Genomic DNA, 16,121 nt, shown 5'->3' on the forward strand with positions numbered 1-16,121 from the left:
CCGTTCAAGATTGTCAACAAGGTACTGCAGAAGTTCGCCTCTCACGAAGGGACAAGGTTGACGTTAGTTGCTTCCCTCTGGCCCGCGAGAGAATGGTTCACCGAGATACTTCGATGGTTAGAAGACGTTCCCAGTAGTCTTCCTCTAAGGGTAGACCTTCTACGTCGGCCACACGTAAAGAAGGTACTCCAAAGCCTCCACGCTCTTCGTCTGACTGCCTTCAGACTATCGAAAGACTCTCGAGAGCTAGAGGCTTTTCGAAGGAAGCAGCCAGTGCGATTGCTAGAGCAAGGAGAGCTTCTTCCATTAGAGTCTACCAATCGAAGTGGGAAGTCTTCCGAGTCTGGTGCAAGTCAGTTTCTGTATCCTCGACCAGTACCTCTGTAGCTCAAATAGCTGTTTTTCTCTTATACCTGAGAAAAGGACGATCCCTTTCAGCTCCCACTATCAAGGGCTACAGAAGCATGTTGGCATCGGTCTTCCGGCATAGAGGCCTAGATCTTTCCAAACATAAAGATCTGCAAGACCTCCTTAAGTCTTTTGAGACCACCAAGGAGCGTCGTTTGGCTACCCCTGGATGGAATTTAGACGTGGTACTAAGATTCTTCATATCAGACAGGTTGGAGCCGTTACAATCAGCCTCCCTGAAAGATCTCACTCTTAAGACTCTTTTCCTGGTATGCTTAGCCTCGGCTAAAAGAGTCAGTGAGATTCATGCCTTCAGCAAGAACATAGGATTTTCGTCAGAAAAAGCCACTTGTTCGCTACAACTTGGTTTTCTAGCCAAAAATGAGCTGCCTTCTCGGCCTTGGCCTAAATCTTTCGATATCCCGAGCTTATCGGAGATCGTAGGCAATGAACTAGAAAGAGTCTTATGCCCTGTTAGAGCTCTTAAGTTCTATTTAAAGCGTACTAAACCTTTACAAGGCCAATCTGAAGCTTTATGGTGTTCAGTTAAGAAACCATCCTTGCCTTTGTCAAAGAATGCTTGGTCAGACTTTATCAGATTGTTAATACGAGAAGCTCATTCACATCTGAGTGAGGAAGACCGAACTTTGCTTAAGGTGAAGACGCACGAAGTTAGAGCTGTAACAACTTCCGTGGCCTTTAAGCAAAATATATCTCTGCAAAGTATAATGGACGCAACCTATTGGAGAAGCAAGTCAGTGTTCGCGTCATTTTACTTGAAAGATGTCCAGTCTCTTTACAAGAACTGCTACACACTGGGACCATTCGTAGCAGCGAGTGCAGTAGTGGGTGAGGGCTCAACCACTACAATTCCCTAATTCCATAACCTTTTTAATCTTTCTCTTGAAATGTTTTTATTGTTGTTTTTGGGTTGTCTGGAAGGCTAAGAAGCCTTTCGCATCCTGGTTGATTTGGCGGGTGGTCAAAGTCATTTCTTGAGAAGCGCCTAGATTAGGGGTTTTGATGAGGTCCTGTGGTATGGGTTGCAACCCTTGATACTTCAGATCCTAGGGGTCGATCAGCATCCTAAGAGGATCGCGAGGCTCCTTAAGGAAGACGTACTTAAAAAGGCAGAGTAATTGTTCAAGTCGACTTCCTTACCAGGTACCTATTTATTTTGTTTTTGTTATTTTGATAACTTCTAAAATGAAATAAAAATTCTTAGCTCATAATAATGTAAACATATTTTGCTGGTCTCTACCCACCCCCCTGGGTGTGAATCAGCTATTGTAATCACCGGCTAAGTTAAATATTGAAAAATGTTATTTTTATAATAAAATAAATTTTTGAATATACTTACCCGGTGATTATAAATTAAAGGACCCTCCCTTCCTCCTCAATAGAGACGCAGTGGGACGAGGAGAAAATTGAGTTCTTTGTTTACATTGAGTACTGGGTATCTGGACGACAGATGGCGCTGTTGGGCACACCCGCAACCTGTGTAGCGATCGCTGGCGAATTTTACCTTAGAGTTTTCTGTCGAGCAACAGAGTTGCAGCTATTATAATCACCGGGTAAGTATATTCAAAAATTTATTTTATTATAAAAATAACATATTTTGTCCTTTCATCAGGCTCGACTCGAGGTCTTTTTGAAGAAGTCGAAGGTGGTCTACTGGCTTTAGAAGATCTGGAAGAGGAGCTCGCACTGCAAGAGCAAACCCTAGATCTACGATTGAGTTTAGCACTAGCAAGAGAGAAACATAATCATCGACTGAATTCTCTTAATAGTAAGTGATACCGAAATTTTTGATACTGCTTATATAGTATTACAAGATTTGTAGGACATCTCACTTAGATATCTGGAAATATTTAGGAATTGTAAATTTTGAATATGAAGGCTATTTTTGTTTTTTTTACAGTGACATATTCCTAGAAAAGTATTTATGGTTTGATAACTTTAACTTTTATCAGATTTATATATTAATACCCCACTCTGTCGTTATAACTGTACTGTAGTTCCAAGAGACCCGACGTAAGACTATATTTTATGTAGGTCAGATTTTTGTACTATAAGGTGACTTGTGTATTCCCTATATTGTATTGAACACAAAAAAAGTGCCAACAACCTACTATCCTTTTATAAAAACCCAGATACAGTACCTACATTATTATTATTATTATTACTATCCAAGCTACAACCCTAATTGGAAAAGCAAGATGCTATAAGCCCAGGGGCTCCAATAGGGAAAAATAGCCCAGTGAGGAAAGGAAATAAGGAAATAAATAACTGAAGAAAACAAATTAACAATAAATCATTCTAAAAAAAGTAATGTCAAAAGAGATATATCATATATAAACTATTAACAATGTCAACAACAAAAATGTCATATATAAACTATAAAAAGACTCATGTCCGTCTGGTCAACAAAAAAGCATTTGCTCCAACTTTGAACTTTTGAAGTTCTACTGATTCAACAACCCGATTAGGAAGATCATTCCACAACTTGGTAACAGCTGGAATAAAACTTCTAGAGTACTGCGTAGTATTGAGTCTTATGATGGAGAAGGCCTGGCTATTAGAATTAACTGCCTGCCTAGTATTACGAACAGGATAGAATTGTCCAGGGAGATCTGAATGTAAAGGATGGTCAGAGTTATGAAAAATCTTATGCAACATGCATAATGAACTAATTGATCGACGGTGCCAGAGATTAATATCTAGATCAGGAATAAGAAATTTAATAGACCGTAAGTTTCTGTCCAACAAATTAAGATGAGAATCAGCAGCTGAAGACCAGACCGGAGAACAATACTCAAAACAAGGTAGAATAAAAGAATTAAAACACTTCTTCAGAATAGATTGATCACCGAATATCTTAAAAGACTTTCTCAATAAGCCAATTTTTTGTGCAATTGAAGAAGACACAGACCTTATATGTTTCTCAAAAGTAAATTTGCTGTCAAGAATCACGCCTAAAATTTTGAAAGAGTCATACAAATTTAAAGAAACATTATCAATACTGAGATCCGGATGTTGAGGAGCCACCGTCCTTGACCTACTTACAATCATACTTTGAGTTTTGTTAGGATTCAACTTCATACCCCATAATTTGCACCATGCACTAATTTTAGCTAAATCTCTATTAAGGGATTCACCAACCCCAGATCTACATTCAGGGGATGGAATTGATGCAAAGAGAGTAGCATCATCTGCATATGCAACAAGCTTATTTTCTAGGCCAAACCACATGTCATGTGTATATAGTATGAAAAGTAATGGGCCAAGAACACTACCCTGTGGAACACCGGATATCACATTCCTATACTCACTATGGTGCCTATCAACAACAACTCTTTGAGATCTACTACTTAAAAAATCAATAATAATGCTAAGAAACGACCCACCCACTCCCAACTGTTTCAGTTTGAAAACAAGGGCCTCATGATTAACACGGTCAAAGGCAGCACTAAAATCAAGGCCAATCATACGAACTTCCCGACCACAATCAAGGGATTTCTGTACTGCATTGGAGATTGTAAGAAGGGCATCACATGCTCCAAGGCCTTTCCGAAAACCAAATTGCAAACTAGGGAATAGATGATTACCTTCAGCAAACCTATCAAGACGTTTTGCCAGAAGACGTTCAAAAACTTTAGATAATATGGGAGTTATGGAAATTGGGCGGTAATCAGTGGGACTTGAGCTACCACAAACACATTTACATAGAGGAGTAACATTACCAATTCTCCAACAAGTGCTAAAAGCTCCTCTTCTTGCTAACTTGCGTAAAATAACAGATAACTTTGGAGCTAAGAAATCTGCTGTCTTTATAAAAAACAAAGGAAAAATACCATTAGGGTCTACACCTCCATAAGCATCAAGGTCCAACAACAGAGTTTTAATCTCACGAGATCGAAAAGCTAAACTAGTTAGTTTAGCCTCAGGAAAACAGGAATGAGGAAGTTCAAGTTTTTCATTACTCTGTTTACTGTCAAAAACATCAGCCAAAAGGGTTGCCTTTTCCTTTGGACAGTGAGTGACTGAGCCATCTGGTTTAAGTAAAGGAGGAACTGTTGCATCTACACCAAAGAGTGCAGATTTAAGGGTAGACCACCATTTATGTTCCTGAGTTGTACCAGAGAGGGTTTCTTTTATGATTAAATTGTACTCCTTTTCAGTACTAAACTTCGAATGAAAGTACAGTCATGTACAGTACAATTCTTCATTGTTATTGTATGACGTTCAAATTGACGTAATGTCTGGTAAAATGGCATAATGCGGATTTTATTTTATTCAATACTTGAGGATGAGCGATGAAAAGCTGGAACTGACGTATGTTAATAGATATAGAGAGATGTATATTGAACCGACAAGAAGAAATGTAGTACTGTACTATATATGTTTAACCTACTTAAAGAGACTTGCAGTATGTTGAACCGACGTGAAGAGATGTACAGTACAGTATATTGAACTGACGTAAAGAGACATGCAGTATGTTGCACTGTCGTAAAGAGACGTAAAATATGTTGAACTGACCTAAAAAGACGTATTGGTGTACAGTTCGTGTAAGATAATTTCATTTTAATAGGACTCTGATACAGTATAGAAAAATTAAAAAACTTCTTATACTACCATTTTGAATAAAGGAATTGGTTTTTCTATTGATAAGGTGTAACTAGCGACCAGTTTATGAATTTTAAACATTTTATATAACTAGCAACCAGTTGATGAATTTTATAGAAATAAATTGGAAATGTTTCTAATAAGACACAATTTGGTATCCGTAATTTATTTTTTTCAGGCGAGTTAAAAGTCCTGCACGAGGCCAAAATGATATCAGTAGAGAAGCACAAAGAGGTGGAACGGCAAGAAAGACAAAAGGTCTTTTCAGATCAGTTCACAGAAGACATAAAGAATTTTAAAGAACATGGAGAGATAACTAGTAAGTTTCAGTCAACTTTCTGTCATGGTAATGTTAGTTCAGTTGTAATTTTAACCCTTTTACCCCCAATGGACGTACTGGTACGTTTCACAAAACTCATCCCTTTACCCCCATGGACGTAGCGGTACGTCCTTGCAAAAAACTGCCATTTACATTTTTTTTGCATAATTTTGATAACTTTATGAGAAACTTCAGGCATTTTCCAAAAGAAGGAGACCAACCTGACCTCTATATGACGGAAATTAGGGCTGTTAGGGCAATTTAGAAAAAATATATTGCAAAATGTGCTTGAAAAAAAAAAAAAAACGCCTGTGTGTTAAGGGTTGGAAAGTTCCAAATAGCCTGGGGGTAAAAGGGTTAAAGGACAAGATGCCAGAGGTATGATATCCAATTGTGTGGAGGATTTTGAAAATAGTCTAGACATTTGTCATTTATGTATCGCCTATTCTTGATTATAGTTCAGAACATGTTAAATTACTCACCCTCCTGGATTTTACTACAGGAAGAATATCGACACCAGCAGATGAAAGTGAATTAAAACTGGAGGATGTCGACTTAGATCAAGATAACAGTGAATTGGACAGTTTCTTGAATGATCCCGCGTGAAGCTCTCTGCTCGAGTGGAGCACTGAATTAAACCAGCCTGATGCAGTATATAGATTTACCTGCCATTCAGAGTTAAATGCAGTATTCTCTCTCATTTTTTTTATATGAGAAAATTTATAAACAGTATATAGATTTCTTTTAAGCATCGTAAATTTTTAAATTGAAGATTGATCAAACTATTTACTATTAATGAATAATGTGTGCACTTTCCATAATCTATTGTTTCCATGTGCTATAGGAGTAACGCCAGTAATGTTTAGCACGACTTATCAGCACAAATCTTTGTGATAACTAGATGGGGTAATTATAATTGGTTGGAGCTACACAAAGACTTTCTTCTTGTGTAAGTGTATCTATTTAAACATTGGAATGGTAAATCTCTCGTGTAAAGATTTTTCTACCTCAGATTTTGCTTATTATTATTATTATTATTATTATTATTATTATTATTATTATTATTATTCATTTTGGTGCTTGATCTATAAACGATGGTATTCTGTTATATAATGCTTTCTAGTGCTGCTCCTTTGTACAGTTGACTTGCCAAATTGTCTTGTGCTATTTTTGCATTAGGGATACGGGCTTTTAATTATGCAAATTTTAATTAAATTATTTACAGTCGGATCTTACCATACATAGGGATTAGGTAACAGGCTTGAACAAATACTGAAAACCAGCAAATAATTGCTTCCCCGTTAGTGAAATTCCTACCATCTCAATTTCTTTATATAATTAGAAAAAAATACTTTTGTATCTCAGCTTTGAGGAAAAACACAAAAGTAATTGTATTTAAAGTTATATAACACTAGATGGAAAAGACAAAAAACAGACAATTATAAGACTCAACTTGGGAGCAGGGATCTCCAAAACGTCTTGACATCTTCAAAAACACTAAAAACACAGAGCTATGAAAACAACACGTCTGAACCTCGCTGGTGCTAGGGAGGAATGAGGGAGGGAGCGTGGGGAAGGGTAGGGGTGGGGGGAGGGTAGTCGTAGTAGAGGGCAGTAGTCGGATGTAGAATGGCACCTCGTAGTTCCGGGGGATATTGAAGAAGGAGAGGTCTAACTGGTGAGGGACCTATGGTTGTGGTTCTAACACGCCCCAGTTACTATACAGACACTCATTAGAGTGAATGAGCTGGGTTTATTCCTGGCATTCCGTGCATCTTTTTTCTCTGGTATATTTAGCACTATTTATGCCTTAGAAATGGTGCTATAAGGATCATTTCATGGGGTGACACAGGTTCCTCGCCCAGAAATAGATTTTTCCTTCATCAAAATCCCTTTACACAGTGCTTTAATATTCACTTGCATGATAGTATTGGTTTTAACTTCTTCCTTGTTATGTAGTGAGTATGCAGTGTTATATTTGATGCATTTTTAACTATATTTGAGGTGCATTCATAATACATTACAAACCAGAGACACAAGGTCTATATATGTAGACCTTGCCGAGACATTTTGGTAAAATATCTGCAATCTTTTATGGAATATTATGGAGATATTTTACTCCTCAAATACACACACGTTTCCATAAAATACCAGCAATTTTTTATTGAATATTATGGAGATATTTTACTCCTTGAATACACACTCGGTTCGGGAAAATACTTGCAATGTTTTGTAGTATATTATGGAGATTTTACTCATCCAATACACACATGTTTTGGTGAAATACCAGCAATTTTTTATAGAATATTATAGAGATATTTTACTCCTCGAATACACAGGTTTCTGTAAAATACCAGCAATCTTTTATAGAATATTATGGAGATATTTTACTCCTTGAATACACAAACGTTTCAGTAAAATACAGGCAAACTTTTGTAGAATATTATGGAGGTATTTTACTCATCCAATACACACGGTATTGTGAGTATGCAGCTTATGTAAGTAATAGTCATTGTTCTAAATAACTTAAAAAGTGAAGATCTGTCGATTGGCTAAGGACTGAAGATTACTCCACCAAGACACTTGTTTTAATAATGTTACATAAACTAAAGAGATGTAAAGAATCGAGTTACATAAGATCAAATATAGCACAGCATAATCAGTTAAATATGAGGGGAGAGGTAAGTTAAGGCTGATATTTTAACATATGTATATGTTTAAACTTGTGTAATGCTCTGTTGGCTTATTGTATTTTCATATTGAGGCCTTTTCAGTATTTGGTATTATGTAACTGTGAGTAAATACTCAATGATATAGCTTTGTTAAATTCCAGGGCTGTCCTGCGAAACGTATGAATGTGAATGGTAAGATCTGACTTGATATGCATTTTAAAAGTACAAACTGATAAATTGCTGATAGTTTAAGAGATTTCATAATGGAGAATAAAGTTTTGTACCGATGTAAAATCAATGCACGGGGAAGTATGGAGATTGTAACTAAAGTTCAGTAATAGTTATAAAGATTTAGATAATGTTTTAAGGCTAAAAGTATTTGTAGCTTAATATTTAAAAAAAGTTATAGTAAAGGGTGAAAAGATTTAGCTATTTGTAAGTGAATGAATTAAGGACCAAAATGGCTTGACTATAGTTAAAAGAATTTTAAAAGTTTGTAAGCCACTTGAATATTTACTATTTAATGTAACTTTTCTTTTATCCATGCTTATAGACCCAAGGAGTTTGTAAAACTCTGCAAAGTGCATATAAGGATTAGTAAAATGCTTAGCTTACACGAGGCTACACTTAAACCCTAGCAATATATTTACCCTCTTCAGGGCCCATGACATACACAAGTTAATAAAACTTTGGTATTCACAAAGTAAGAACAACATAGCAATGCAGGATAAGATTTAAGTTAGTTGAAAAGTTTACTTGAAATACACAAGACATACGATTCAAAATACTTCAATACAGAGCTACATAATAACAGTTGAGATGTAATGTCACAAATATGTATGTCACACTGCTGTTATATACGCGATTTTGTCGTTCTGTTTACATGTTAAAAAAGGGATTTTGACGAAGGAAAAATCTATTTCTGGGGAGAGACCTGTGACGCCCGGTGAAAAGGGTCCTTCTTTACACTTTTCTAATATAAATCTTCCAAATATACTAGAGAAAGATAAAAGCATGGAATGCAGAGGTTACTACCCTCGCGCGATCACCTTGTGGGTGTCGTGTATTTAACAAGGGCGTGTGAAAACCACTATTCACAGGCTGTCTTCCATTTAGATAATCCCTTCATCAAAGGGGAGGGCCATGACAGGCCCTAGAGAATACTGTAGGAATACCCCACCGACACCTACTACTCGCGCTCTCCAGGTCATCCTTATCAGATGTCAGGATTATTAGGCTGCACAGTATTTTGGTTAGTTTTCAATGTGAAATTTGGGAGATTTTTATAATTTCTTCTTAGTGCACCATATCAGTTATGCATGTAGTAAAATAAAGTGCATGATAAGAATATTTAAAAACTTTCAACAGAATAATCAGAGGATGCAAAACAAACTGAGAGAATGCGTAACTAGAGACCATCCAAGTGTTTTTTTGGATAAAACCATAGGAAACATTTTAGTATGATTTTTTTGATTATGCTTCAGGTAGCAGCAGTAGGGGATTCAGCATTATGAAGCTTCATCTGCGGTGGATAACGTGGGAGGGTGGGCTGTGGCACCCCTAGCAGTATAGGCAAACTCGGTTGAGTCCCTTGTCAGGCTGGGAGGAATGTAGAGAGAAAAGGTCCCCTTTTCTGTTTCATTTGGTTGATGTCGGCTACCCCCCAAAATTGGGGGAAGTGCCTTGGTATATGTATGGATGTATATACAAGAAGGAGAATGGAGAAACTATGTCAGGAATACATATTCAATATATGGTAACTTTAAACTTAACTGGTCATGTTATGAATGAACTAAGAATATTTTATTGTGAAAGGATCATTTATTAAGTCGTAGTACTTAGTTAAACTTACTATTAAAGGGACAACACATGGAACTAGGAGAGGGAAAGTACCAAATATTCAGTGCTTGAATTGTCAACCAAGACATGACTAATGAAATAGACACTGTATGTTACATTTATCAAGATACCATATATCATTAAGCTAAACGTCATACATACAAACTTAGCAGAGGGTATTAGATCAATGTTTTCTGTTTTTTATTCTTTCATTACTTATACTTTTAGCAGCATGGGAACAACAGCTTGAGGTTAACAATAACAAATACCGTACGTAGGAATGCTGTCTTTATCGAAGGCAATATTGAATGGCTAAACGAGAGACTAAAGGGAATTACACACCAAGATAGTAATTGGAAATGATACCAGTACTCTATAATTCAGGGTTTCCCAACCTTTTTATTCTTCGTTACCCCGTTGGAATTTTTAGATTCCTGTGTACTGTACCCCTAAAGTTGAAGATGAAAAAGAGAAACAATGAAATTGATATTATGATATACAGTAATTTTACTTAATCTCATAGCGGATTACGTCATTTATTGTGCAAAACTGGTTATTTTCAGACCCAATGTACCCCCTGAAGTGTAAAAATGTACCACGGAGGTACATGTATCACAGGTTGGGAATCGTTGTTCTATATACAAAGTGTTTAATATGGAAAAGACAAATATGGCAATTACTGTATGTTGTATGTAATTATTAACAGCACATATATTATATTAGGGATTTTTTTTATGCACCAGACACGCATGTTTCAAGTTCACTGTACTTTCAAGGTTTTACATTGTATTAAGATTTAAAGATGTGAAATAGTTCATTAACATTCCATTTATTTTACTTTTTATGTATCATTACCCAGAGATTAATTGTATTGTAATCTCAAATGCTAGATACACAAAGAATTGCTTTTAGTTCCTTTTTTTCTCTCGCTTTCTCTCTCAGTGTGTTTAATTGGAGAGCACTGGTATTTTGTCTCCTAAATGCTTATTGCTAAAAAATACAAGACTTTGTGAGTTTTTTTAACGTAATGTATTTTGAGTCTGACAGCTTTTTAAGCCTCTCAACATCCACATCACTTTATATGTGCTCGGATAACGTAAAAAGAGTACTTTCTCTCGATGTTGTGGACTCTGTGGAGGAAGCACTTATGTAAATAATTGGTGTATATTGTACAGGTAGGAATTTAATTGACTAATTTATGCATTTTTTCACTAGTCTGTGCACTGGTTAGCTAGTCGCTGTGATTTTCACTAGTCAGTGTTGCTACTTTTGTTAATTGAAAACAGTTTCTGTGCTCTGAAAGAGACATTGGATAAAAGTTTACTCTGATCTGGAGACAGAATAAAAGATTACTCTGGTGTGAAGGAGACATAGGATAAGAGATTACTCAAACACCTTCCCAATGAAATAATACATAATTGAATAGTTTGTGTGGAAGGGATTTTTGTAAGATTAGAATATACTTTTCTATTTAAGGGAATTAAATTATTGTTTAAGAATTGTTCATTATATTTTAATGCTTGAAATAACTGATAATTTTATTTGAAAAAGATGTAAGGCAAAGAACTAGATTTCCTTTAGATTAATTAGAGACCAGATTTTAAAAAGTATTCAGCTTTTAAATCTTCATTGGCATTTTTATCCTTAAGACCCTGTCCACACAATCGAGGATGCCCGACGGGCATACAATACCAGACCACAATAGTTGGTAAGAATGGGGTTTAATGACGTCAGAAGCGGGAAAACCACAGACAGGATCTGGCATCATTCAGTGTTCCCATATCCCTGCCTTTAGTTTTCCCGCTTCTGACGCCATCAACCCTTATTTTCACTAACTATTGTGGCCCGGTATCGCTGTTTGCCCGTTGGGTATGCTCGATCGTGTGGACAGGGCTTAAGACAGAGTGAAGTATATAGTGTGAATTTATCCGAAAATTAGTTCATTAAACCGATTATCAGGAATTTCTTTTATATTCTATTTGGAGCAGTTGATATCAGCAATTGTATATCTTAGTTTGATATTACCACTGATTGAAATTGTATGTTACATCACAGTTGGAAACTATTATTGCCAATTGAAACTTGTAAACTTAGTTATTTGTGATGGATAGACATTGTAACTGCTTAGGTGGTTTTAGAATCTTACTTTGGTTTGTGCAATGTAAGACTTTGCCCCTCACTCATTTGCTTGCAGTCACAGCTTAGCATAACTGTTTGATAAATTACTGAATGTTCTGGATGTGAATAACTGTGCTGCCAACATCAATATAAACATATTCATCAGTTTTCATGAAATAGTTTGTTAGATATGCTTTTATCCAAGATTCTGATATTAATGTAGTGGTCATTAATGAATTTTGAAAGGCCATGTGGCCTGATGCCAGGGGTAAATTCTGCTGTTGCATTATTAAAAATGAAAAATGTTTTGCAAGGTGTAATGGAGGTAAAGTAGAATCCTAAAAAGTGAGTACATACTGCAAACTACTAATCTGTAAAGTGCATTACCTCTTGCAATACTTTATAAGTTTTTTTTATCTTTTTTCACAAGATAACTCAAATTGATTTTTATTAGATTTGGTAAAAGCATTCATGGTTTCTTTCTCTTGATGATGAACTTTGGGTAAATGTCTGCAAAAATTTTGCGCTTTCATTTTAAAAATTACCATTCTAACAGATTGTTTTCACAAAGCTATCAAAATACATTTTGTTGTTTTTGTAATATCCATCCTGCGGACGTATAAGGCAATTGGAAACGAAAACAAAACAAATTTGAAAAGGTAATTGAATGTTAAAGACTGTAATCCAGTAGTTTGCCTTATTTGTATTTTAAACCATTTTAATTTACCTTGTTCCAAGTATAGGAATATTTTGCCTAAAGCTCATTTCATGGTTGGTATCTGTGGTAAATTGTGCATGGTGCATTTGTTATACTGATACTGTATCGAAATTGTAGCTATTTCTTTCAAAAGTCTATTAATCTGTCCATTCTTTGCTATAGAAAAGTTCAATCCTGTACTTTGGAATTTAGTGAACTTTTATTTTTGGAATACTATAAATTTGAGAGTAAATCTTACACTATTTGTGATAATCAATGATTAGGATATAGAGATGAAGACTTCCAGCATTTGTATTTTATAAAATATGAACCATGATATATTTTAAAGTGCACAAAAAAAAGAGGAGGTTCTGATAGTAAAATTAAAATTTTTTACCCTTATCCTATTTTCCTTTATAGCACTGTTTTAAGCCCTGTCCACATGATCGAGCATGCTTGACAGGCAAACAGTGATACCAGACTACAGTAGGTATTGGGAATGAGGATTGATGTTGGAAGCGGGAAAACCATGGGCAGATCCCTGCCTGTGGTTTTCCCTCTTCTAACATAATCAACCCACATTCTCACTACCTATTGAGGTCAGGTATCACTGTTTGCCCATGCTCAATTTGGTTATTTATAAGACTGAAGTAATTTGCAAATGTTGAAAATAGAAATGTCAGTATACCACATGAACGAGCCTTTATTTTACTTTTGCTGTGATTTGTTTCAGACTGCCCTCTTCAGCCCTTGATGAAGTGCGAATGTTTAGTCATTGCATGTTTGGGAATTGTCTGTATTCTCATTTGTACTTTTTCCAAGTTGATTTCATTATGTAATAAGTGTTATTCAACAAGAACTATATGAAATCTGATATTATTTGTATATTTTTGATTAATTTTTATTTTAAATATACAGTATACTGTACATATTCCAGAATATTTTTTTTGTAGTAGTACCCAATGAGTCAAGTTCAGATGCACTTGGCTAATTATTATTGTTTCATGGTAACTACAGTATTCCTGTGGCCTCTTAAATGTCAAATTTATTTAAAAACTAGTTTGATTTTATCAGAATACTCCAAGAATGCATTTCAATTATAAAGGAATACAGTATTCCTTTACTGACAGTAAGGAGTTACTAAAAGGATGTACCAGCATTCTTACAGTTCCTATCGGCACTTTACATCATCCTATTTCACCTTCACTCTAGCTTCCTTTCTCCATCTTGCTGTACAACCTCTTTATCTTGGTATAACTATGGTTTTACCATAGATGCTTCATGGGTCCCAACTTTGGATTTTTTTTTTTAAATTCATGTATCCAATTAACAGTAACCTCATTTAAATCTACTGGTAAATACTTTGCAGCTTTTGGCGATAGCAAAGTAACAGTCCCCAACATAAATTATATCAGGTACTGGTGAAGTCAAGAAGTCTTCAAGATAGTAATTTGAAACTACAAGTTCTGTTAAACACTGTTCTAAAAATTCTTAATTCTGTTCGGCAGTTTTAATAAAGTGTTTTATTTAGTGAGGCACACATGGCTTGCTTAATCAGTTAATATATAATGGAAAAAATTAAATACTGTAAAATTTTAAAAATAATCTGAATTTGTTCCTATGCGTATGAAAAACCGTTAGTCCTTCATAAAGGGAACTCGTTTTCAGCACAAGCTAGAATGGCCATGGAAATGGTTAACGAGGTAGTTAATGACAGGTGGAGGGCGAGGAGCGCCCCCCCCCCCCCAATGTTGAAAACATACAGTGGTATTGTACCCTTAATCAAACTTTTCTTTTTTTTCTTTCTTTCATTAAGTGAATGATGGTTGTTGATTGCTATGGTTGTGAAGCAAAAGATTCGTACATGCGGGGAATGGTGGAATTTATATTCAGTGTTTGTTAAACTGGCTGTGGATATACACACACACTGTACTTCTTGCTATGGAATGATTCTCAGTCATCCCACCGTCGAGTGTCGGGAAATATTTCTATCTCTTCCGGAAATCGAAGGGGGTCCTTTACCCTAATTTGGAGAATTATTCAAAACATAGTGAATTGAAAATATTCTTGATATCTATACAATGATATTTTTCTGATTCATATCACTTAAAAATGGAAACATTTCCTTTCAGCTTTTGATTTAGGGGGTTCAAGACCAATCATCTCTATTTCTAATGGATTTTCCATATCCTATTGCTGTTTCTGTGCTTACACGCCTGGATCAATCATCAGGGAGTAAGGGGAAGAAGCAAGGAGCCCTCAGATCTAAACTGGCTGGGTTTTTATGTTCTGGTGGCATGTAGGCTTCCACACCATTGTTTACTGCACTCCATCAGAGGTTGGAGCCTTTTTTTTCTGTTTGTTACCCATGGTGACTAGTGTTGCCTGAGGAAGTCTTAAGCCTCCTTAGGTCTTTCAGGTATGCTCTCATTGGCTTGTTTTGGAGCAGGTAGCTCAAGTCTACATCTCCTAGGGTTCCCAATGTTAGCGTCTTCCTTGGCAACACCACTGGTGAAAGGCGTGTCTCTGGTGTCAGCGACTCCAGTGATGTTTGCAGTGGTTCCCCCCATAAGCCGAAGGACTTGAAATTAATCTGTTGTTATCCCTATCTCAAAACAAGTTGGCTATGGTATTTCAGTCGCTACCGAACCTGTCTGTGTGGGTGGCGACATCTTCCTTCCGAGGAGTCATATGCTACCGGCGGTGAGGATGTGGAGGATTGCTTTGCAGGATTCCCTGTTCCAGCTTGCAGTTTACGTCACCGGTGTGGACCTTCTGCGGGAGCTGTGGCCAAATCCGTGGGTTCGACTCTGCCTGCGGGATTTGGTGTAAGGATGGCCTCTGGTCCTTTCCTAGAACTTTATTAGAACTGCCTGTCACTTCTTTCCTGGAGCCAATGTATGCAAAACCCTTTTGAGCCACTCAACCTGTTCCTTTCAGGCAATATGACAGCAGGAGGTGGTAAGGAGAGGGACTCGCTGTTGCCAGCATTACCCCGTCTCCTATTCCTTAGAGTAGTCCTTTGGCCATCCTGGCAGAAACTAAGGGACAGTAATGGGATTCCTTCTGGACTATTACTTATTACCCTCTTCAGCTCCCTTTACTCACTTTCCAATAGTTTTCATTGCCGAGATCCCTGGTCTTCTGGACAGAAGGAGGAGGAAGGGATGTAGGAAAACTGTTGAAGTCACTTGAGACAATGCTCCAGGCTTCTACAATCGATTCCTGCTGGAGGAGTAGTCAACTGTGGTCTAGAGGTCGTTCATCAACCTCTCGCCACGGAATGAGTTTGTGGGTCAAACAACGTTATGGATGGAAACAGTGCGATCTGTCAAGTTCCATCAGAGAGGAAGACTTCATGCTTGCAGGGACTGTGAAGGACGCTAAATTACATTTGCATTAGTCCTTTCATAAGTACTTCCACTTCCCCCTCTACAGCATA

General features: G+C 36.6%; 2 protein-coding genes across 3 annotated transcripts in view; one reads left to right on the plus strand and one right to left on the minus strand.

Moving 5' to 3' along the window:
- Dysb (Dysbindin) overlaps positions 1–13,610 on the plus strand; it is a 53,353-nt gene extending 39,743 nt beyond the window's left edge. For both annotated transcript variants that reach the window (XM_068344790.1, XM_068344791.1), the window contains exons 5-7: positions 2,042–2,197; positions 5,213–5,353; positions 5,856–13,610. In XM_068344790.1, coding sequence (XP_068200891.1) covers positions 2,042–2,197; positions 5,213–5,353; positions 5,856–5,959 — 401 coding nt within the window. In that variant the 3' untranslated portion in view covers positions 5,960–13,610. The remainder of the gene's footprint in view (positions 1–2,041; positions 2,198–5,212; positions 5,354–5,855) is intronic.
- LOC137615159 (transient receptor potential channel pyrexia-like) overlaps positions 1–16,121 on the minus strand; it is a 495,727-nt gene that overhangs the window by 423,429 nt on the left and 56,177 nt on the right.

The sequence above is a fragment of the Palaemon carinicauda genome, chromosome 21, assembly GCF_036898095.1.
Source record: "Palaemon carinicauda isolate YSFRI2023 chromosome 21, ASM3689809v2, whole genome shotgun sequence".
In the NCBI taxonomy this organism is placed as follows: Eukaryota; Metazoa; Arthropoda; class Malacostraca; order Decapoda; family Palaemonidae; genus Palaemon; species Palaemon carinicauda.